This window comes from Rhamphochromis longiceps, linkage group LG18 (assembly GCF_057381845.1).
Source record: "Rhamphochromis longiceps isolate RC_006_pf linkage group LG18, R_longiceps_female_GT1.1, whole genome shotgun sequence".
Classification (NCBI taxonomy): Eukaryota; Metazoa; Chordata; class Actinopteri; order Cichliformes; family Cichlidae; genus Rhamphochromis; species Rhamphochromis longiceps.
The window spans coordinates 25,194,856-25,219,266 of record NC_140574.1 but is presented as its reverse complement, the minus strand read 5'-3'; the positions used below and the strand labels follow the sequence as shown (position 1 = coordinate 25,219,266).

Here is a 24,411-nt window from a genome sequence, read left to right as displayed (position 1 = left end):
TTAATCATATTTTACATCACACATGAGCTGTAATAATTACTTCACTGTTGCGATTGTGTTAAGCTCTAACCACCTATATCTCCTGATAAGCTGTTTTACAGACTTACACTAAAGACAAACAGATACTAAACCATCACAGACACTTCACAGCAACTGACAAACATTGCAAACATTACAAAATTACATTTTCCAGTCCACTCATGTTTGACTACTGCATGACTCCGTGTGTGTAAGTGTGTGTGTGTTTAAGCAAAAGTGAGCCAGGGTGATGATAAGCGAATAATAGGAACTTATCTCCTCTCCCGTTTGTTGACCAAGTGATAAGCAGAATCATGGAAACTGTATGAGGTACAAGATTGTTTCACGTCTACAATATACAAGAAAGAGAACTCACAGTGAGCTCTGGTCTTCATGTACAAAAGCTCAGCAAGCAAATCTCTTGTATTTGGAAGTGTAAATGGAAAAAAACAAGGTGTCCTTTATTGTCTAAATGTGCATTTGTTCAGCATTACACGGTAGAAATGCATCAAATATTCCTCACTGTACTTTTAGCAGGGACACTGCAGCTCAAGAGAGAGGAGAGCCTGCAATCTTCTTAAACTTCTTAAGTCCTCCTGTGTAGCTGATGGTGATCTTTGGCCACCCTGATCGGTTCCCGCTCACCTGTGTGTATCTGTACGTTGTTTTTCCAGACTTTTTTCTGGTGTGAGGGAGTTACTAACGATTCTAGACTGACAAACAGTTTGTAATTCGCAGGAATAGTAACGTTCTTTCTCAGGTGTCAGGTGTTCCTATCACCACTGCGTTCACACCACTTGGTAGCCCAACCCATGCTGCCGTATCACCCAGGGGTAACACCCAGTCTCCTCCACCCACCACACTACCACCATGACTACAAAGCACCTCTTTGCACATTTTGATTCTCTGCATCACACGGCACACCTGTGACACCTTAATCTACACTCAGTTATATGTCCAGCTATACTTTAAGTAGTATCTATTAATCTACACACACACTGCATCTCCGAGGTGTATATTTTCCAGCTTCCGAACCACCACACAACAATGGCGCCTTCAGTTCTGCAAAATGGTGGATTCATCTTGGGTCTCATCGGTGCAGCTGCCCTCATTGCGGCCACAGCCATGAACAACTGGAGCGTGAAGGACAGGCAGGAGCAGGTCGTGACCTCCGTTTATACCTACAAGGGTCTGTGGCAAGACTGTGAGACGACCTCCGCCGGACTCACAGAGTGCCGCCCGCTCTACGGCCTTCTGGGTTACTCAGGTATGGCGAGGCTCTCTCAAGCCTTAATTTTCACATCCTATCTGGTGACTGACTGTTTGCTTTCAAATTAGTCTAAATCATTGTTGTCTTAAACACTGAACATATTCAGGCTGGGAATTATTTTTCCCTCACTGACAAGGCCACAGCCGCAGGAGTTTTTCTTAACAAGGAAATGAACACTCTTCCGTCTCTGCTCTAAAAGGAGATGTTACATTTTCACTGATCATAGAAGCAATTCTGTAATTTGGTTATTTTAAAATGTCTTGAGTGCTCAGGAGACGTTCAGGACAAGGCCGTATGTCGAGATCCAACATATGCTTCCTCTCAAATGTCCCAGGAGGAGGTTGTTTCACATCAACATTTCGGCCATGATGAAACATGTAAAAGCAACAGCATTGGAAAAAGATTGCTTTCCTCTCCGCGTCTCTTTCATTCAACAAATTTGTAAAAAAACAAAAAACAAACAAAACAAAACTGTAAAATAATGAAGTGAACTACATTGGCTGATTAACATCCTCACTTAGAAACCTCCCTGAACTCTTTGCAAAGTAAAATGTAATTATTAGGTTGAAGAACTTGTAGGGAAAAAAATATGTTTTGCACTTCGGAAACTCATTTTGGTCAACATAAAAACTTGATAAACCTGACTCACAGGTATATTATCATGTCTGTAAAAACTTATTGTTTACATTTATTTGAAATTTTCTTTTAACAAAGACTCTGAATATTAAAATAAAAAAATACACATATGGATAAACAAACAAATAATGATCATTTTAAAAAGCAAATCCAAACTGGAAACCAACTAAAACTGAAGTGAGGACAAAAATGAAAAATAAAAAAGGAAAAGTGCTAAGAAGTGAAATGCCCTACTGGTAATAATAGGGTGAAAACCTCACCATGTTCATCAGCCATGAACCTGAGTTTTTAAATGTGTCTGTAGAAGTTTTGAACTGTCGTGTAGGATGTAGATACGTTTCAAACTAAGTAAAGAGGAAGTTAAGACAAAACAAAAAAAGTGTCACCGAAAGAGATCAAACCCTTGGTTTTTGTGAGGGTTGGGCCCGCACCTATTAGTGTTTGCATTAGCATTTCTATCATAAAGGCCAGGCCCAGACTCGGTTATCAGAAAGCAGAACAAACAACAAGCAAAGGCACCTCCCAACAGCACATCTACTGTAAGAGAACACACTTCAAATCTTTAGACACATTGTATTTGAAGAATTAGTCATTTCAGTATAAAAGCCTACCTTGAGTGTTTTTTGTGAAGCCATCTACAGTTTTTGACATAATAAGACTTGAACTGAACTCATCAGTGGTCTTAGGTTGACTAGAGTCAATGTAACGCGCTAAGGTCTCCGTGTTTTCTGTCCACCAGGTACCTTCCAGGCGGTGCGAGCTCTGATGATAGTGGGTGTGGTGCTGAGCGTGCTCGGGATGCTGATATCAGTCTTTTCCCTGAGCTGCCTCACAATGAACAAGATGGCAGACAGCGCAAAGGCTAAGATGAGCCTCACTGCTGGCATCATGTTCGTCATCGCAGGTCATTATTTACCTCTGTGAACTTTCTAGTACAAACTAAACTGAATTGTTTTTGTCTTTTTGTTTCTTTTTTTGGGGGGGGGGGGGGTCTATTATTGGACACCCCCAGAGTATCTTTGTATGACCAATGGTTCAAAATCATCTTTTTTTTTTAATCTTGCACATTGCAAAACCCGATTGGATGCCCCTCACAAACAGGCAGGTGGGCGGGGCCTCTGTGCTGAAAGTCATACAATTAGGGACATCCGTTGTGACTGGTGTCATTCAAATCAGTGAATGTTTCTCCTAAACTTTGTCGAAATATCCCATTTTTGTTTTTTATACAGTAACTTTAACAGGATTGTCAGAGTTACAGGCCCCTCAAGGAATGCAAATGGCTTAAAATCATTGTTACAGAAAACTATTTTGACATAGAAGTAATTGCAACTTGAAGCTGAGCCTGGCCTGAACAGGTAAAAAGGTCAAACGGAGCTCTTTCATATGAGATAGCTTGTGTGAACCACCCTTGAAGTTGACCCAAATTAATTTTTTTCATTTGGTTTAAGTTTTCAATAGAGTTTAAATGGTTTTTGTTATTGATTTTTTTCAACCATGAAATATTCATGTGGTGTATTTATGAAGTTATGAGGGCTCAAATTGTAGCGGTAGACTACTGTTCCCATAAGGCTGTGTGTGGGGGGAGCTTCCGGGTTACGAGTAAAGTTGGAACACATCACCCGAACACGCTGCGTCCAGTGTCATCATTTATACGTGGTGTCAGAAGTGCGAACGGCGGTCTCCACAGTTTTTTTTTCTTCTTCTTCTTTTTCGAGTACAGTACGGTGCAGTTAACTGCGAGAGAAGTTTTCGCATCGATAACCCGAACAAGACCGGCAAGCAGGTGAAGCGTGGCCGAGGCTGTGACCGGCGCTAGCAACAGGGCGCGTGCGCGCGCGCGGTCGAGCACGAGCTTCACATGTCGGAAGGAGGAGACGAGGTCGGCGCACCGGAAAGCTTGGATTCTGAACGCGAGGAAGCCAGGGATCCACACGTCACGATGGCGACCACGGTACAAATAACACCCCCAGAAACATTTGACTTTTCTCATCCTGCCGAATGGCCAAAGTGGATCAGAAGGTTCGAAAGATTTCGCATTGCAACTGCTCTTGATAACAAATCAGACGAGTATCAAGTTAATGCACTCCTGTACGCTATGGGAGACGCTGCTGATGATGTTTTGGCAGTTTTACCACTGTGCGATGCAGATAAAAAGAAATATGCAACTGTCAAAGAGGCATTTGACAAACATTACGTAGGAAAACACAACGTAATTTTTGAAAGAGCACAGTTTAACTCCAGACGGCAACAGGAAGGGGAAAGTACAGAGTCGTTCATCACTGCTGTGCACAAACTTGCAGAAAATTGTGCATTTGGAGCACTCAAAGACGAACTCATAAGGGACAGAATTGTAGTTGGCATAAAAGACAAAAGACTGTCCGAGCTGCTGCAAATGGACTCAGAGTTGGCTCTTGCTAAAGCCATTGAGAAAGTTAGGCAGAGCGAAACGGTAAAGAAACAACAATCAATACTTCACAGCAGCGCGGCAGTGGAGAAAACACTGAACATGGACACAATACGGACAAATACAACACGCGGGAAAACGCAGACGTGGCAGAAGAAGGAACAAAAGCCAATCAAACAAAGTGGAAAGGAATGTGGCCGCTGTGGTCGCAAGAACAAACACTCATGGAAAGAATGTCCAGCCAAAGAGGTACAGTGTCGAAAATGTCAGAAAAAAGGGCACTTTGCTGCGGTCTGTCGCAGTAGTGAAGCTACAGCACTACGCGAAGTGACAGAAAATCAGAAAGATGCAGACAGCGAGGATTGTGTGTTCTTGGGTGAAGTAGAGACTGGGAGGTCACAGCCCTGGGTGCAAAAGGTCAAGTTAAATGGGGAAAATGTATATTTTAAACTTGACACAGGGGCGGATGTTACATCTATTCCAGAGGGTTTGTACAGTCCAGACAGGGATGGTAAGCTGCAGAGACCCAGAAAGAAGTTACTAGGGCCGGGCAGTAACCCACTTAATGTTAAAGGCTGCTTCGAGGCACAGCTAGCAGTAAAAGGGCGCAGTGTTTCTCAAGACGTCTAGCTTGTGTCAGGTCTAGTACAGCCACTGCTAAGCAGGCCAGCGTGTGAGGCTCTGGGTCTTATGTACAGAGTAAGCACAGTAGAGGAATCGGTGACAGACTTCAGGGCAGCATACCCAGACGTTTTTAAAGGTTTAGGCGTGCTGAGGGAGCCTTATCACATTGAGATAGAGCAAGGAGCTGTACCAATAGCCCTATCTGTCCCAAGACGTGTTCCTCTTCCCCTCAGAGATGCAGTGAGAAATGAGCTGCACAGAATGGAAGAAATGGGTGTTATCTCCAAAGTCACTGAGCCTACAGAGTGGTGTTCTGGCATGGTAGTGGTCCCCAGACCAGCAGGAAAGCCCCCCAGAATATGTGTGGACCTCACACCCCTGAACACAGTAGTCAAAAGAGAAAGACACATCCTCCCAGCAGTAGATCAAACACTAGCGATGATGAAAGATGCTAAAGTGTTCACAAAGCTCGACGCCCGGTCTGGATTCTGGCAAATTCCGCTCACGCCAGAGTCAAGGCCACTCACTACCTTCATCACGCCTTTTGGAAGGTTTCAGTTCAACCGCCTTCCTTTTGGCATTGCATCGACGCCGGAACATTTCCAAAGGCGAATGTCACAGATGCTGGAAGATTTTGAAGGGGTGATTTGTCACGCCGATGATGTGCTTGTATACGGCAGAGACAGGCAGGAGCACGACCAGAGGTTGCACTGTGTGCTCCAAATGTTTCATAAGGAGGGTCTCACTCTGAATGAGAAGTGTGAGTTTGCTAAAAGTCAAATAATCTTTGTGGGACACAAAGTGTCAGCAACAGGCATTGAGGCTGATCCCAACAAGATAACAGCAATCCAGCAGCTGCCGCAGCCTCAGAGTGTGGAGGATGTGCGCCGTCTCATGGGCATGGCCAACTATCTTGCCAAGTTTATGCCACAATTAGCCACAATCACCACACCATTAAAGGAACTGCTAAAAGACAGAAATGACTGGATATGGGCGGAGCCACAGGAAACAGCATTTAGGAGACTAAAAGGGATATTAAGCTCTCCAGAAGTGCTCGCTCAGTACTCCAACTCAGCAGATACACGAGTCGCTGCAGATGCATCGCCATACGGTGTCGGGGCTGTTCTCACTCAGAAACAGTCTGACAACTCCTGGCGACCGGTCACATATATCTCAAGAGGTCTCACAGATACAGAGAAACGCTACGCGCAGATAGAAAAGGAGGCACTAGCTGTAACGTGGGCGTGTGAACGACTGTCATCTTACCTCATGGGCTTACAGTTCACTCTAATCACAGATCACAAACCCCTGGTCCCTCTTCTGAGCACAAGAGGCCTGGATGACCTGCCTCCACGCATCCTGAGATTCCGCCTCAGGCTGCTGCGCTTTACTTTCACCATTGTCCATGTTCCAGGGAAAAACCTTGTCACTGCTGATGCTCTCTCACGAGCACCGCTGGCAGGGCCTCCTTCTGCTGGGGATCTTCAGCTGGAAAAAGAGGTGGAGGTTTTCGTGGACGGTGTAGTTTCCCATCTCCCAGCAACAGATAAAAGGCTGGAGGAGATTAAGTTGGCGCAGGAAATGGATGACCTGTGTAGAAAGGTGGTGTATCAATGTGGGACAGGCTGGCCAGAAAAAGGTAAACTAGATCCAGAGTTAAAGGGATACTGGCAATACAGAATGGACTTCAATCTAGTCCATGGTCTTCTCATGAAAGGGGAGAGACTTGTGATACCACCTCAAATGAGAGCGGAGGTTTTGTCACGTTTGCATGAAGGCCACCAGGGCGTTTCAAAATGCAGGGCCAGAGCAAAAGAGTCTGTGTGGTGGCCGGGCATCTCAACCCAAATACGTCAAATGGTAGACAGGTGCGAAACATGTCAAAAACATAGGTTACAGTGCCGTGAACCAATGCTGGCAACTCCTGTTCCCGACCGCCCATGGCAAAAAGTCGGCATGGATCTGTTCGAGTGGTCAAAGAAACACTTCCTGCTGATTATTGATTTTTTCTCAAGGTACATTGAGATAGCTGAACTGAGACACACAACTGCAGAGGTCACTATTAATGCTGTAAAAGAAGCCTTTGCAAGACATGGTGTTGCCGAGACTGTGGTATCGGATAACGGGCCACAATTTTCATCAGAACAGTTCAAGCACTTTGCCAAAGAGTACCAGTTCGCACATGAAACGAGCAGCCCTAGGTACCCCCAAGCCAACGGGGAGGCAGAACGCGCTGTTCGTACCATTAAAGACTTGTGGAAAAAGGACTGTGACTACACCAGAGCACTGCTAGCGTACAGGGCCACCCCACTGGAACATGGGCTCTCGCCGGCGCAGTTGCTTATGGGGAGACACCTGCGGACCACGCTGCCACAGGCTGTGGCAAAGCTGGTGCCAAGGTGGCCTGACCTACAGGCTTTTCGAAAAAAAGATGAGGAGGGGAGGCGTGAGCAGGCAAAACACTACAACCGCAGACATAGAGTCAGGACAGAAAGTGTGGATTACCACGGAAGGAACTACCGGAGCAGTAGTTGGACCTGCCAGTGCTCCCAGATCCTATGTGGTAGAGACAGACAGGGGTTTTCTGAGGAGAAATAGGAGCCACCTCAGACCAACAGAGACTATTACCAGATCTGGTCGAGTGGTGAGACCTCCTGAAAGACTGGATGTGTAATTCTCTGAAGTTATCCATTCATGCCCTATTCAAAGCTGGGTTAAGCTGTCAGAGATGTTTACAATAATGTGTTTTGTTTAAATGTAAGTGAACAAATGAGGGATGTGTATAATTTTCATGTTTCATGATGTTCCCCATTTCTGTTCTAGTGAGCTGTTTGAGACGTTATGAAGTATGTCTTTAGCTAGAAGGAGGAGGTGTAGCGGTAGACTACTGTTCCCATAAGGCTGTGTGTGGGGGGAGCTTCCGGGTTACGAGTAAAGTTGGAACACATCACCCGAACACGCTGCGTCCAGTGTCATCATTTATACGCAAATATACTGAAAAAATTTATGCTACCTAAAAAGAGCCAAGTTCTACCCACCCTTAAATACTTTGAGGGCCTGTAACTGGAACAATATGTGAACTGAAGTTAAAATTTTGTACACTTTCATTAGATTATGTTAAAGTTACGGGACCACCAAAAGTAGCAGATTCTGAATGGGTCGGTTGTAAACTTTCCTCAGACCTGGCTGATTTTATATAAAACCATCCACTGACACCATACTGAGCTACACTGTAAGAGTAAGTAAAATACTTACAGTGTTGCCAGCAAGTTGCTGTAACATTTAAAGCAACCATGCTGTAATTTATTTAACATTTGTACAGGACAATGCTGCACAAATGTTGTGATGCTTTAATTTTACTGAGGTTCTTTCACACTAATGTAATCTTGTGCTTTTGTTGTATTTACTTTAATTTGTACAGTTTCTATGATAATTTCTTTCATGAAACTGCAGTATTTGCAAAGAAGTATTGACATTCATCATATCCAGGAGATAACTTTAACTGCAGGAAGTATTCTTAAAGTTCTAGCTAACTGCATCTGACATCTGAAATTTACAGCACAGACTGTATATTTGATCTAATGGTCAAATAAACTGATATGGGCTCCCAGAATGCAGTTTGGATCAGTCTGGGCTCCACAGGAATTATTTGCACCTCATTAGTTAAAACACCTCATATTTAATATGAGCATCCACTGCAGTCATTATAGCAGTATTTGACCAAGCTGAGAGTGTGGCAGAGGTAAATAAATCACTGAGCTCCTGTTTTTCTCCTTCTCTCAGGTGTGTGTGGCATTGCAGGAGCTTCTGTGTATGCCAATCAAATTGTGGAAAGTTTCAGGACGTCCACCTACACCAGCTACACACAAGAAATGATGGGAGAGGGGATGAACATGGGAATGGGCGGAGTAGGAATAACCACGTATGATGCTGTTTTGCTTGCATGTAATTATTTCACCAAATAATTCCTATAGTGTGTGTGCAATGTAATGTTTTTTGTTTTCTGCTTCTTCTTTTTTTTTTACCAGTTACACATTTGGCCCAGCACTGTTCGTTGGCTGGATCGGCGGGGGCGTCCTGCTCATTGGTGGCATCCTGAAGTCTCTCGCTTTCAGAGAGATGATAAAAGATGAGAAACCACGGTAAGTCCCCTCATAGATGTATCATGTTTTTAAATTACTTTCTGCTGCAGTTTTATCTGGAGCAGTTCTCTACAAATGCCCCCCTCAATTTTTCATTTACATTTACAAGAGAAACATTTTCACAACAGATTTTTTCCTGCCATTTGTTTCTTTTGCAGTTACCCAGGGGTTGTGTACAAACCTCAGTCCAACAACAAAACTGAAGTGATGGACCACCGCTCAGAGGGAGGCAAGAAAGAGCACCAGTATGTGTAACCTCAGCCAAAGCGTAAACACGTGTAGTGACTTTACTATAGAAATGTGTTTCCAGCTTTACACGTTCAATTTGCCTTATAAGGGGATTTATTTTCATTTGCTTCATATACGCATTCAATTGTGCATTCTTATTTTCTGATAGTAGAAGTTAGCAGTGTCTCACGTCTGTCCAGCTGCAGGTGCAAGGAAAGAGTTTTTGGCTATATTATTATTTTTATTTTTTTACATGGACATAACAGTGGTTATGTGATGCTCAGATGCTGCATGTAACTGAAGCTTCTTTTTTTTACTTGAGTTTTGTGTAATCATTATCTGTCTGAAAATAAAACAGTGATTCCTAAAATATGTGCATCAAGTGGTTGTGGTCGCTCCAAGCATTTACTGACTATACATGCAGGTATTTAAAGTATGACGTATGTATAGAAACTTTTACTAAAGCTGTATATTTTGCAGATAAGTCCAAGGAACAGGCAGACCTGGTAAAATCAGCTACTGTATCACTGTTTCCTAAACAAATGTATTGTTGTAAAGGGAGATCTGTAATAAGGTCAGGCAAGTTTAAAGCTGACACAAGCAACCAGGCAGATATCTTGGAGCTCATTTTAACAGTGCTTAGAAGCTTACTGCACCTGGACTCAGGCTGTCTGAAATCCACCTACATTGTGCTGGTGCCCCATCTTCAACTGGTTCTGCTGTAAAAAACCATCAGACAGCTGGATCCAGTCCAGTATCCAGAGCTTTAATGGCTCTGTAACTGTATCTTTATTTTTGGTGTTGACATGGAAACATCTCTACTGAAACCCAAACTAGCAGCTGAAAAAAAAGTTTTTACAGTTTTATAATAACAAAAAAGGCCATTCAATAAGAACACAATTTGTAAAGATAAAATAAATTTTTAAAAATGGCAATGCATCACAGGACTGATGTGATGTCATAAATAACCACTAGATGTCAGTAAAGTCATACCTATGAATCTAAAACCTGCACCCACAGTACAGTCAGATGTTTGGTGACTACAAATGACTTGGCATGGAAATGTCTAATGGAAAGGACAGAGCATGGAGAGAAAAATCATCAGTGACTCTGTTTATTGTTGCATATTTCGACCCATCACCTGGACATAAAAAGCTTTCCAAAAACAAATGCAGTTTCTGTTCAAAGCAGATGGTGCAGAAAAACACACATTTACATCAGATTTCACATCCCAAAACTGGTTTCCTGTGAGCTCTTCACTAACGTGTGCCTCTGCAAAGACATCTGCATTTGGAGAGGACCTAGAATTTGTTCACTCCGACTATAAATGCGATCAGTCGCAATGCTGAGCATTATTCAAAAAAAAAAAAAAAAAAAAAATTTTTTTTAAAATGATACAAGAATATCAAACAGACGGGAACAGGAAGTCCCACATACAGACAATACAGTTCATTATGTCCAAGGTCGTTTCAAACCTAAATGTATGATCAGTACTTAATGAGTAAAACTGAACTGAAGCTCACATTATCCTGTTGAACACTCTCACGTGAGCAGTTTGGTGAAATCCAGATGACTCGTGATTTTCAGATACAAAAAAACAAAACAAAAAACAAACAGTCGTACAGATCAGAGATTCAGAAACCATCTATCAAGGCCAAGTTGTGTACAAATTGGTAAATAACTAAGACATCTCAGTTCACACAAAATACAAATCATATCTGCTCACTCCTCTAGTAATCCCCAACCAGGGCGAGAGATTTTGATGAATTTTTCACGTCTCCTGAGTTTTTCTGCCACGAGCTAATAAAACGCAGATGAACTAGATTTCATTTGTGGTGACTAAAACGTGGGAAATCAGATTAACAGCTGCAACAGTTCACCTGTTACAGCAGCAGCCTGATCACAGACGAGTTATGGATGGCTATTTGTACGAATGTGTCGGAGCACCACAAACAAAATCCCTCTCACCTGAAGGTGGAGGCACAGACCTCACAGAGAAACTATCTGCACAGCTAGAGTCAAGTACAAGCAGTGAATAAATCATTATTTGTAATCTGGGGAAACTGAGTCTTCCAAATTATAAAAAACACAAAAACAAAAAAAATAAAACTCGTGTCTATATTCGGTCCAACTTTTCGCTCAGGAACTCCTCCACGCTGTCTGTGTTCCACTTGAGGATGCTGAGTTCTTCAGCAATGTTCCCGTTGTCATCCAAAAGCTTTAGTACAGGATCTGAGCCTCTGACGTACTGCGGGGAGAAGAACGAGAAAGGCTCATTTGATCAGCATAATCTGGTTTACATCTCCTGAGAATAATTACTGTGGCAAACAATGCTGGTACATTAGCAACACGATTCATCATGGCTACCTTGATCTGAAGACCCTTGAACATCTTTGGCTTCTCACTCCTAACAAAAGCTGATGAGAAAAAGAGACAAATGAGTCAGTTAACTCTTTATATTTTAGCTCAGAGGTTTGGAATGAGTGACCACTGCAAAACATCCCCGAAATAGATTTTTAACAGCAGAAGAGACTGTTGTAAACACAGGAGGGACACAGCTGAAGCAAGCATATGGCACAAGTGGGGCTCCAGACGTCTACACCGCTGCAACCTGACACCAGGTTTAACCACACGTCTCCATGTGGGAGAGACAAAGGATAAACAAATGCTTCAAAAGGCTGTTTGAAAACAGTCCTGCTGGCTTTTTAGTGCTGTTGTCCCTCCCACTGATTAAAACACAGACTCACACAACGGAGGAAGATCAGTTTCAGTTAAAGCTGTTGTTCCAAAAAAAAAGTAATGATGCCCCAACTGAGGACTCACCTTGGACTTGAGGGAACCTCCCCAGTTTTCATCCACACACCTCGAGGATGGCTCCAGCGTAGAGCTGCACAGAGAGAAACGCAACATGAGGCAGTCCGAGAGATTTCCTCCCAACACATTAACGCCTGCACACAGTCTGAGAGGACCGAAGCTCCACTGGGGATGGACTGTCTGCCCGAAGGAGTAATTTGATTCAGGCAGACTGATTCATAAATGTGTCCGGGCGACTCCTTGGGGGTCATTAAGCTGTGAGCCTGTGCATATGGAGTGGGGCTGATGGATGGCAGTTTGTGCAGGGCTCACTTGTAATCAAACCTCCGGCACCAACACACAATAAGTTAGAGGAAATTGGAGTGTCACAGCAGTATTTCAAGGCCACGCTCTGCGTGTTGTTTTCAAGGAGGAGAGTGGTAAATGGCCTGGTTGGCCGGTTCGCACAGCAAATTAAATTACGCATGCAAGGCTAAGATCCTCTCCTGTTCTCTCCCCGTCCTCCTCTGTGTGTCTGTAAACCATCGGCACAGCTTAAATTAAATTTCCAAGCTTTTCATTTTACCACACATGGCAGATCAGAAGATCGGTGGAAAGTCACGACTCGGTTGGGAGCGGGAAGCTAATGATGGATTACTTTATCCAGACCTACTGCAGCACTTTAACATTTCAAAGTGTTGTTAATTAACTAATCACCCCCTCCATCAGTGATTTCAAAGCTAAAAATGAATAAATAAAGAAAGAATCAGACTTTAAAAGCTTAACTTTACCTCTGGCATGTCTTAATCTAATGGTTATCCTGTCAAAATAAGCTGACTTAGAGGTCAGCTTTGATAGATCAATATAAAAATCATCTCATCTGAACAGATTACATTAGAAGTTTACAGGGAATATACAGCCAACGTATAATCCATATTTTCCACGATGATCAGGACCGTTCCTGATTCTAACACTTCTTTTTGAGTAATCAGTTAGTCGCTGATCTCAGAACATTTTGCTGTTTGTCCAGCAAAGAAAAGCTTTTTTGTGGGGGCCCCAAACACTACGTAACCAGCCAACAGGAATCTTGTTCAAAAATCAGCCAATGTATTGTAAAGTATGATTTTTAATGAAGAAAACAGCTAAAATAGCTTGTTTCAGACCGATGATGATCTGAGGGGCTGCAGGGAGGCTCAGTAAAATACACTTCTCAAGAAAACTAAAGCTAAAAGTTGAAAACATCAGATCTGAATGAGAAAACAAATACTGCTGGATATGGACTGGCTAATGTGTTTGTTTTCATTTCCATCAAATGCAGCAATCAGAGGGCTAGATTCAAAGACACCCCAAAAATCTAACTGAAACTATGATGTGGCAAAGAGCTCCTGGGCAGTCTGAGGAGCAACTTAGTGGTGTCAGACCAAAACAAAACGTCCAAGAGGTGTTTTGGTGGATTTAGGTCGGGCGAGTGCGGGGCTGATCAGTGGTATCAGTTCCTTCATCTTCCAGGAACTGCCTGCATACTTTCCCCACATGAGGTCAGGCACTGTCATGCATTAGGAGTAATCCAGGACCCACTGCACCAACGTAAGTTCTGACAACGAGCACAAGGATTTCATCCAGATACCTAATGGCAGTCAGGGTGCTGTTGCCCGTCTCCATGGATTTACCTCCCCAGACCATCACTGACCCACCACCAAATTTTCTCCTCGGCTTCTCCAGATCCTTTCAGGTCTTTCACATGTGCTCTGGGTGAACCTGCTCTCATCTGTGAAAAGCACCAGGCACCAGTGCCAGTTCTGGTACTCTATGGCAAATCCCAATTTGACTACACAGCCTCATGAAGTCTGTTTCTAGTTGTTTGACTCCAGAGGTCATTTTGGAGCTTTGGCAGTGCTTATCCTGTTCCTCCTTGCCCAAAGAAGCAGACCGCTGTCCTGCTGCTGGGGTAAGGACTTTAACCGTCCTGTCCAGCCCTCCTAGAGTAACTGCCTGTCTCTTAATTTCATTAACACCAAAGCAGCTGAAACTGATTAACAACCCCCTCAGCAACTTAACAGCAGATCAATATCCCAGAGGTTTAACTGACTTGATGCTATACAGGGATTTAAAAAAAATGTTCCTTTACTTTTTTGAGCAGTATATAAATGAGGAGGTCACGGAGTTTTTACTGTTTTATTTGATTATGCTTCAAATGTTATGTCATGCTTATGTTCACATATTTCACCAGACACAGCTTTCTGTAGAAACAGGAAGCTGACCCTGTGACTTTTACTGAAAGAGATTAGCACACACACACACGAACTTAGAGATACATACACCCACGTATGCAGAATTAAAGGAAACTGCTATGCTTGTCCCACCCTGCTTCTGCTATAAAAATAAACGAATACTGCAGCTCGGGGTGACTCTCTGTCTGAGTTTCACCCGTGCCGCACGTTATCAGTATCAAGTGTCTCAGTGTTGTTTATTCACCTGACTGTTTGTTAACTGTAAATCTCTGACAGAGGATTATTTTGAAATGAGAATTTCCTAAAGGTGGTCTAGTGTAGTTTAATAATAAATCGAGCTGGAAACAAGCACAAGTCAAGAAACTAAGGCCTCCAGTGTTACCATCATCAATTGTGCACCACAGAGGTCTGAGACACTCTCATAAAGGTTTAGCTGTTCTACAGAGATGTAATACATCATTCACACCCAGAGGAGCTGAAGTGCTGCTGCACCCAGGTGGTCTGCAGAGAAGAGCACATTCGAAGATGAGTAAGCGAAATGCCCTCCGTGCTCAGTGAATCTTACTAATCGACCAGGCTGTGCAGTAAGCCATTTGTCCGAAGGCTTTAACAATACGGCGCTGATGGCAATTGAGATGCTGAAAGGAATTCTTAAGGCAGATAATTGTCGCCGTCTGAGGATAAAAATGTGCTTAGTGACGCCGTCGTTTCCATCGGAGACCTCTGAGTGCAGCGAGAGATGGGCAACTGCTCTTCTAAGTGACATTTTCACTCCAACGCCGAAGAGGAGTAATCTCTGCTCTAAGTGTCTGTCTGAAACACAGTTATCATCAAGAGGTGTAATGAGGTGTGTGCTGCACATTTCCAAGGTGCTGTTGCTAGGATACCGCACACACGCACGCACGCACGCACGCACTGGGGGCCCTGCTTAATCAGGGAAAAATTACATTGTTTTTCCACCATCACTTAAGTCAGTGTTGATCTGCCAGAGCACAGCAGAGAGTCCTCCCAAGCAAGCTGTAATATCCGGGGCAGCGAGCATACAGTAACTTGCCCTCACTGCTTACAGACAGGGTAACACCTGACACGCCGACCCCGAGCTGAGGTTAAGGAGCCTCGACTTTGAACATCTGAGAAAGATTGAGACGGACAGCTACTAACAAGCTGTGTGTGGCACAGCTGCAAACAGTGTCAACCGGAAGGCTGGATAAAGCTCGGCTGTTTTTAGTAGCAGTTCGAGCGTTGAGGGACATGACCCTGTCAGTAAACGTGACACATTTCGACAGAGGTCCTGTAAACCCTTCTGCAAACAACTGAGGAACAGAACAAAATGTCTTCTTTAAAACTAAGCATTCATTCATAGCTCAAGACCCCCACAGTTAAGAAACATGAATTTTTTAATGTCACTATATGCTCTTTATTTAACCTTAGTTGTGGTTACACTTCATCTACTCTGATTGAATCTCCTTGTATCACACTGCACGCTGTGCCTTAATCTAGACAGGCAGTTGCTTTCTGTCGACCCGATCCGTGAGCCCTCCGTTTTTCTCTTTACCTTGCGCCCGTCCATCTGGGCCTCCTGCTGGCAGCACTGCCGACAATTAGGCTGGAGCTTGGCGAGGCTGAACTCCCCGAGCAGGTCACAGGAACTGCACAGCAGGTTGCTGGAGAAACCCAGCTCCCTGCAAGCCTCAGACGAAAGATCGGCACCGTATGCCGACAGCTGTAGGGAGGTACAAGGACAACGATAAAGGGAGGAAGAAACAAATGTTTTCATAAAGGACAGAAGTGTTAGGTTCCAACGGCACAACTACAAGTAAAAAGTTCAAATTAGCAACAATTAAGTACTTTGTCATATAAGATTTTAGAGTACTAGGACAGTTATGCCATCTCAAAACAAATTTAGATATCAATGTAACTGGAAAATATATTATTAATTATTATTCTAGGCAAAGCTGAATTATATTATTGAGTAAAACCAAAGTATATACACTTCACCAATTATAATTTGTAGCTTTTATCCAAAGTACAATCTAAATGAGTACCTCAAATGGTATTAATACTACTGTCACTCAGGGAACATTGAGTTATCTGTGTAATATTTGTATAGTGAAACACATTAACATGCTACACGCTACAGTGCTGTACAGGTTATACAAAATATACACTTAACAGTCACTACAATGTGTGTACAATGTGTACACACTAAAAATCTAATAAAACAAGTACACAAGACTGTTTGCAGAATAAAAACCAGGGTACAAAGCAAGAACAAATGGGTTTTTAAAAGTGTTTGAAAATGATAGGAAGAGCAGGCAGCTCTTTTGTGAAAAGGTAAGTTGTTAGAAAGATTAGGAACCAACAGTGAAAAGGTTCTATCGCCTCTGCTTTTAAACCTGGATCTAGAAATATCCAAGAGCAGATGGTTTGTAAACTTCAGTGCTCTGATAGAAGTGTAGGGTCTCAAAAGTTCACTTAAGTGGGCGTCAGACTCTTAAAAATGAGTAATAAAATATTCAACTGAATTCTGAAATGGACTGGAAACTCTGCTAGAAACTCTTGTACCCTGCTGTCAGCTCCTACGTAGTGCAAAATTATGTCACATGATTTTTGCCCCATGCTATATTTCTGTGTGTCTCCTTAACGTGACAGAGTACCACCCAACCTGACAGTGTGTGTGGTACTTTCAAGCTCAGGCTTCACACTGCTCCAAACACTCAGTTTGTTTGGTTTTTTCTCCATTATTGGCTCGGTATGCTGTCATAAAGCGAGGATGCCCTAACATGGTCGTCTAAGGCAAGCAGCTCTGGCTACAGCACAGCAGCTCACCTACCAGCTGATTAAACATTTTGTTTATGAGGGGCAGCCAATCAGAAGAAAGCTAGCTTAAAGGACGGGCTTTTATCATCAAAGGATGAACTGGGGTTTCCACCAAGCCCCCAGTATAAGATAAAATAAGAATCATTTTAAACTGTAAATGATGCATATTTACTCTAACAGAAACAAACATAAAATCACGCATTTCATACGCCAGATGCCTTTGAACGAGATTTCCAAAGAACCTAACACACCAGTTTAAAACACATAACAATAACCTGAAGTAGCAAAAGTCTTCTGCGTGGAAGATTTCAGGGTTAGATTGCTTAAATCAGCCTGTGAATAACAGACCACCGGGCTGCTGTTTGTTAATCAACTTTGTCAGCTTTCCTTGAAGACGCCCCCGGCAGGAAAACGTGATTCGCTTTCGCATCAGTGTCCTCTTACATTCGACCACCCCACAAACACTTTCATATTTGGGTCGAGGAAGATCTCATTCTGATGATTGTCTCCCTTTAACTTTAGCATGAAAGGTTATCTTCTAAATAAACTACAAGATTTTAAACTGTTGTAGCGCAAACGATTGTCATTTCCAATGATTCTGTGTGTGTTTTTATGTCAAAGGCTTTTGCTTATATTATTCAATAGACTGCAGTCAACAGGGTCTATGAAGGAAGTTCTATATAAAATGACCTGTTGCACAAGCATCTTTATGACCCGGCTTTATTGTACCCACTCTATGATCTACATTATAACCAATCCAGTCATTTTTAATATCGTTATAGAAATATGTTATATTTCTTGCTATTTGTGCTGCCATCTTGGCTACATCTCACTCTCTACAAAGAAAAAGACAGCTAATGTCAATGAAGCTTTTTTGTACCCAAATAAATAAAGGGCACATAAAAACTTGCAGATTCTACCTTGTGACAGAAATATTCCTTGTAGCTCAAAACGACTGGATATCATTTATAAGATGTATGTTTGATAGAAAATAAATCATTTACAACAGTTGAAATTCTACCAATCACTTTTCAGCACGGCACCGGCACTGAGAAGCGCTCAGGTACAGTAAATTTAGTACACCGGAAGTCTTCTCTTTGTCATCGACTTTCTCCTAAAAATACACAAGACTCGAAAAAGTAACTACATAATAAGTAGCAAAAATCTAACAAGCACATTATAAAGGTATCACTTCCCCCGGGACTCGGAGCTGTTTTCAGGATAAGCCACGTCAGTTTGAAGCTCCGGGTGCAGCAGGATGTGGCTCATTAAAAGCTGAACCTAAAGATCGCCAAAAAACAGCCCCGCAGCCGCTCACACTCACTGTAAGCAGCTGTGACAGCGGCCAGCGCTGCCATTTCTCACAGTTAATAAACTCACCGTCTGTAACAGCGACAGGAGCCACAGGAGATACACCTCTCCCGACATTTTGGAGCCTGCTTTGTTAGCGAAAACTACTATTAGGACCTCTTTATTCCACTGAAGGCCGGTCCGTGGTCGCGCCTGTCCGATAAACGTTAATGATAATCATTTCTGACTTTTATTTATCATTTTTAACCTTTAATGATAAAATACATACAAAAAGCTTAGAAAGCATATTGTGTAAATATTTGAAGTAAAAAATAATATTTCTTTTTAATTTTATGCTTTTTTGTATTTTGGCATAAACCAAGCCAGCCTAAAGAAATTCTTCCTCACCTCGGTCATTTCATGGTTGCTAATGGAAGTGCGACCCCTGGTGTCCAATTCTGGGTCCCACAACGGAAATCGGTCCAATCCGAGAGGAAAAGGCAGAGAGAGTCGACGAATGGGAGATCTCAGCTGTGTGGTGGACTGTTAATACACCCAATGGCCTGAGTGGTAGTAACAGTGTGTCCGTGGTGCGGCTGTGAACACACTGGATGGGACGGGACACCTCTGTGTGGGGGACGCAGACGACAGCGGCTGGTACCATCGCGAACAAATCCCGGAGGGACAAATACGTACTCTGGAGAAATCTCTAAGGCTCTACGACCCCTCCTCCCGCTCTGCCGAGATTTAACAGAATGAAATAACCAAGCCGAGTTTGAACACGTCGCGTTTGAGGTAACCACAGGATCTGAACGCTGGGAGATATCCACACACACGGAGGGGGAGAGATTGAGAGAGAGAGAGGGCCATGCACACACTCTCAGCCGCTTTGTAACCACCATCGTCGCTGCTGTGTGTGTGTGTTTTCGGTGTCTCCTCCTCTTCCTCTGAGCATGGACTGACCATCATCTCTCTCTGGATGATTTGATGGGGCTGCTCAGAGTCATGATGCCGCCCAAGTTGCAGCTTCTGGCGCTGCTGGCGTTCGCAGTGGCCATGTTCTTCCTGGAGAACCAGATCCAGAAGCTGGAGGAGTCCCGGGGAAAGCTCGGTAAGTTTACGGGGCCCTCTGAGCCTCTGATCCCGTCCTGTCAGGGACCACTGCAGGCTTGTGTGTGAGAGTGAGGTCCCTGTATAGATGTGGGCATCACCATTGTTTTGCATTTGGGTCAATCAGAGCTTCCAGCACATATGCTTCACATGATCCAGACAAAGGTTCACAGTAAGGACATGTTTTCGTATCTGGGAGCTGTCCTGCTGAACTTTGCATGACTGTGAGGCAAAAATATTGAACGAATTTGAGTATGTGCAGTAAAAGCAGTGCATGCAAATTGAGTCAACCTCTCATCTCATTTTATGCAGTCCAGTGTGAGACAGAAGACTGGGGCGCTTTTTGTCCCTGACTTGATGCATAATGGTGTTTACACAGTATTGTTTTCATTGGAGGTTAACCTGACAGGTATTCTCTGTGCTTATGATTTGGCCTTTCCATTGTTAGAGTTGATGCAAGTGATGAAAATTGACCTTCAGAGTTTTCAGAAGTCCAGGTAGAGATCCAAGATTCCTCTTTTTTTTTTTTTTTAAATCACACACAGATAATCAGAGATTTCTTCTCCCTGCGAAATGACTTATATGTGTAAATCCCCCAGCTCTCTGTCAGAGGAATGATCAGCTAATTTAGAAAGATGTGACCGTAAACTGTGCCTGGGTCTTAATGGTGCTGGACGCAGACTGTAAGGCCAGGGCGGTGAGTGAGGAATATATCCCAGTGTTCACAGGGCAGAAAGCAGCTCTTTGCTTAAAGTACTTCTTAGTAATATTTTGTATTCATGGGGGACACCGCACTGCTGCAAATCCTCTCATGCCCCCCATCACCAAACTCTTTCCTCTGATTGAAACGTGGCCGGCGCTGCCTTCAATTCCCCTCGCTGGCTCCCACCAGGGGCTCAGTCCCAGTAAAGATCTGGGACATTGGAGGATTATCTCTCTGGTGCTTCCACTTTGGGGATTTTTTTTTAAAGCCGTGCAGACACTGTGAGAGTGCAGCCAGCGTACCTCAGGGGTTCACACCACATCTATTTGAAGGGAAGGCAGCCGGGGGACCTTTTGACATGTGGCAGCAGGGAAAAGCACAGGTGTAATTCTGTGGCAGAGGTGATAGCAGGAATGAATTCAATCCAGGCGAGGCAGTTTGGGGGTCCTGATGGCGCGTGGGCTGGCTCAGGCACGGCTTACAGTTAAAACTGGTGAAGGAAAAATCTCTTTGGCATCATTACACAAAGGAACCTGTAATAACTTTTCACTATTTTTAAGTTTAAGTGGTCTGAGAGGGAGCAAGACTCCCTCACCTCCTCTGAGCTGTTTTTTAGAAAATCTAGCCCACGACAAGGGACCCTGTCCCACAACTGCAACCTTCATCAGTCAGTTGTTCAGAAGGTAAAATATGGCCCGTGTAACATCCCAGAGCTGTGGGTTACCAGCAAATCCCCACTTAAGGGTTGTAAATTAAAAATGAAAACGTATTTTCAGGCAAAAATTCCATTTCAGCTTCTCAAATGAGAGTTGTTTTTTTTTGTTTTTTTGTTTGTTTTTTTTAACACTTGCGTGACAGCAGTTCGAACATCTGTGGGTTTTTCGAAGTCGGCTCCAATTCCACTAGTGAGCAGCAGGTTTACCGATGAGTGGATCGATTTATGAAGCCACCTGAATATTTTCTGCTTCGATTTCTGGGCAGAGAACCATCATTTGAGTGTGTCGCCTTTGCTTTGTGAAACTGAGTAATATACTGATCATTGTGTGTGTATTCCGGTCACGTGTTGTATGGCATGTGCTCTGTGGTCACGTCTCCTTTGTGTTACGGACTAGAGGAGGTGATCTATTTATCCGACGGCTGGTGGTTCGATCTCTGGCTCTTCCAGTGTGTGAGTGGGTAAATGAGTGATGTTGTTTAAGAAGTGCTCACACAGAGTAGAAACGTGCTATGTAAGAAGCAGGACGTTTACCATTTGTCAGCCCAGGCTGACCTTAGAATTTAAACACAGTCCTCTGAGAGAGAACGTCATGCAGCTGTTACCCTGGGAAGGATGTTAGTTCAGCCTTGTTGATAGTCAAAGCTGTCAGTATTTTTCTTTGTTGTTTTTTCTGGTCATAACCAGCCTAACCTAAGTGCTTCTATAGTGTAGAGGTTTACGCATTTGTCTAATGAGTGAGATGCCTGGTTCAGTCCCAGGAGAGACACAAATCTCCCGGAGGTGACTCCCGGTGACTAACAGCAGCTGAAAGTAGCTTTATCAGCACTACCTTAGCTTGGCAGGCTGAAGGTGTAAAATAAAAAATATTGTAGTTTCATATTTATATCATTTGTCTTTGGAAACGTGTGTGTTAGGGGACTTTTTTGGAATTCACTTTATTAATGAGATTATATGACATCTGCTGCAGACCACAACAATCTGCTTGGATTAAAAAAAATCTAATTAGATGCTGACAGCTCAAATCCTGCATATCAAAGTACTTACTTCATTTTATGTTTATACCCTGGACTCTACTAGAGTAGCTTTGCATGATTCACAGTTCAAAATAATCCTTATTTACCTGATATTGAATCGTGTTGGAGCCTCTTAAAGCCCCTTTCCATTAGTATGTAGTCGGCTCGACTCGACTCAGTGTTTAGGGTTTTCCATTAGGTGATAGTACCTGGTAACGGGTACTTTTTTACTAGCTGCTCGGCCGGGGTTCCAAGCAAGCTGAGTAGAAAATGTGGCGTCACGCACATTTGGTGGTACTCAATTATAATGGAAAAAGAACGAAACCAAGTGGAGTAGGTGCTCTAGTAAGTGGAAGAGACTCTTCTGGTGTCTGAAACAAACTGTATAGATCCTCTTTGAGAAAACTTTCCTCTGATTGGCTGCCCTTCATAAACAGGTTTGCTGGTGGGTGGAGCTTCTGTGATCACAGCCAGAGCTGTGATAACCATAACAGGGATATGTCTTCTCCTTGACATCATATAGATCAAAGAGTAGGATAAAAACTCTCTGAAGCCTGAGCTTTTGGCTTACTGGGATTACTTTCACATATACTGACCTCGGTGTTTAAACATGTTTAGCACCACAGCAGTATTTATGTGTCTGGGGGGAAAAAGGCAGGCGTAATAGGTCCACCTTTAGGGCAGCTGATTAATAGTTAGATATTATCAGATCAGTTGATGTTGGAAGGCGTTCTGGCCAGGTTATAAACAAGAAGCACTCAGAGGGTGCTAACATCCGACAAGGCAGCGGAGTCTCCCTGTGCAGTATTTACTTTTAAGGTAATGGTGTTCTATTTTATATATTCATTTTGTTTTCTTTGTGCTCCAAGATGTTTTTAGTGTAGTTAAAAACTAAAGCAATGTGTAGGGTTTTGTTATTTGCTCTTTTTTTTTATACTCCTATAGGACTTTTTAATCAATTTGACCTTCAACTATATCTGTTGACCTTAAAGGGAGGTCAGAGGTCAAATGCGGCATGATATATGGTACTTTCCATATATGGACAGCACACACCACACTTCTTCAATCATAGTGTCTAAGCTATAATGCTTGTTGCCAATTTTTAACCAATAAATCAATAAGTTGACCTTGTATACCTTGTTGAATTTAAGCTAACTTGTAATGGACTGTGAACATAAGCTCACTCTACACCCCTACAAAGATTTCATGCAATTTGTTCAAAAGTTTAGGAGCTATCGTGTATACAGGCAGAATGACTTGCATGTACGCAAACCAAAAACCACGACCTCCTTAGCGGAGGCTTAATCTTAATTGAACAAAGCTGAGATTTCCCATGTTGGAACAATCAGGAGTCCTGCAGGAATAGATGGCTATATTGGTCTGTGACATAGTTTACTGCTGCCGTAAAGAGCTATACTTTACACCCAGCGAAAACCCAAACACACACACACAGCGAAAGCTGAAACACAACCTGAGAGGCCTTTTCCCTCACCGCCCACCACCATGAGAATCTGTTGACTTGGCAAAAAGCAGTCTGATGGATGACTGGACTCGGTGGACGTCTGTATAACGGAGCTCTGAATTATGTGCTGCATAGCCAAATAGTTGTGACTGATGCCTTCATGTGCTGACAGACAGCCAGGGGGCCGGTTACAATACCAGGTACGCCTGTTACAGATGCATCTGTGCAACAATGAAAAAAGAAGGTGGGGTCTAAATGTAACTGAAAATGGGGATAGGGGTTTGAAAAGATGAAGATCTATGTGATCATGCCGTGTCACGCTATTACTTGTTCACTGTGAAATTTTTGTGGGATTGAGTAACGGAAACGTGCGCCTCACAGCATGGGATCGAATTACGCAGCATCCAGGTTGAATCATTTCTCCCATTAGACACCACCCGCAGGGCGGACAAGCTGTGATTTGTTTCCAAGCTAATCTTCATCCCAAGGTTTCACTTAGAGGAGCTTCCTGCATCAGAAACACGCTGTGGTGCAACTGCGTGTCCCGCTGTGGGCCCCGATCCATAATTCTGACAGGATTCCTCTCTCCGGCTTCTCACCGGCTCGGCTGCCGAGCGGGTTGACGGTAACGCAGACGGGATGTGCAGGGATGGATGGAAAATAAAGTTTCTGTAATAAAGAGCCAAACAGAGAAGCATCCAAGGGTTCTCTCGCCCCGTCAGAGTTGTCATTAATTTCCTCTCAGTTCACGCCTGACCTTGAAGAATATCACTCTGCTTTGTTCTCAGGTTTGAGACTGAAAATCAGGAGTAATGTTTCCCTAACAGGAGACAAGCGCCCAGTTTGATTCAGCAGGGACTGGATCTTCTCCAGAAGTTGACAAAATGTAATGAGGTGGTTAAAAGCCAAACGACATGTTTTTTTGGAGTTTTTTTTTTTAAATCACCTT

The 24,411-nt window shown here is 43.3% G+C and overlaps 3 protein-coding genes across 3 annotated transcripts in view; 2 read left to right on the top strand and 1 right to left on the bottom strand.

Annotated features, from left to right (window-relative positions):
* The first annotated feature begins 1,065 nt into the window (after positions 1–1,065).
* cldn18 (claudin 18) lies at positions 1,066–9,677 on the top strand. Its single transcript, XM_085389805.1, has 5 exons — positions 1,066–1,285; positions 2,664–2,828; positions 8,736–8,874; positions 8,981–9,094; positions 9,253–9,677. Exons 1-5 carry the CDS (start codon positions 1,066–1,068, stop codon positions 9,347–9,349), a joined length of 735 nt encoding a protein of 244 aa, XP_085245931.1. The 3' UTR covers positions 9,350–9,677.
* A 743-nt stretch (positions 9,678–10,420) lies between these two features.
* On the bottom strand, positions 10,421–18,702 carry selenof (selenoprotein F). Its single transcript, XM_085388345.1, has 5 exons — positions 18,547–18,702; positions 15,902–16,069; positions 12,146–12,209; positions 11,690–11,739; positions 10,421–11,570 (listed from the first exon to the last, which is right to left on the bottom strand). Exons 1-5 carry the CDS (start codon positions 18,592–18,594, stop codon positions 11,439–11,441), a joined length of 462 nt encoding a protein of 153 aa, XP_085244471.1. The 5' UTR covers positions 18,595–18,702; the 3' UTR covers positions 10,421–11,438.
* A 263-nt stretch (positions 18,703–18,965) lies between these two features.
* hs2st1a (heparan sulfate 2-O-sulfotransferase 1a) overlaps positions 18,966–24,411 on the top strand; it is a 31,960-nt gene continuing 26,514 nt past the window's right edge. The window contains exon 1 of the mRNA XM_085388344.1: positions 18,966–19,567. Within this exon, the coding sequence (XP_085244470.1) occupies positions 19,444–19,567 (124 nt within the window). The 5' untranslated portion in view covers positions 18,966–19,443. The remainder of the gene's footprint in view (positions 19,568–24,411) is intronic.

Bases quoted from the DNA above. Each gene is read 5' to 3' on its own strand.
- cldn18 (XM_085389805.1), top strand. From the start codon at position 1,066: ATGGCGCCTTCAGTTCTGCAAAATGGTGGATTCATCTTGGGTCTCATC. The intron at 2,829-8,735 runs GTCATTATTTAC...TCCTTCTCTCAG, and splicing joins CATCATGTTCGTCATCGCAG to GTGTGTGTGGCATTGCAGGA. The intron at 8,875-8,980 runs GTATGATGCTGT...TTTTTTTACCAG, and splicing joins GGCGGAGTAGGAATAACCAC to TTACACATTTGGCCCAGCAC.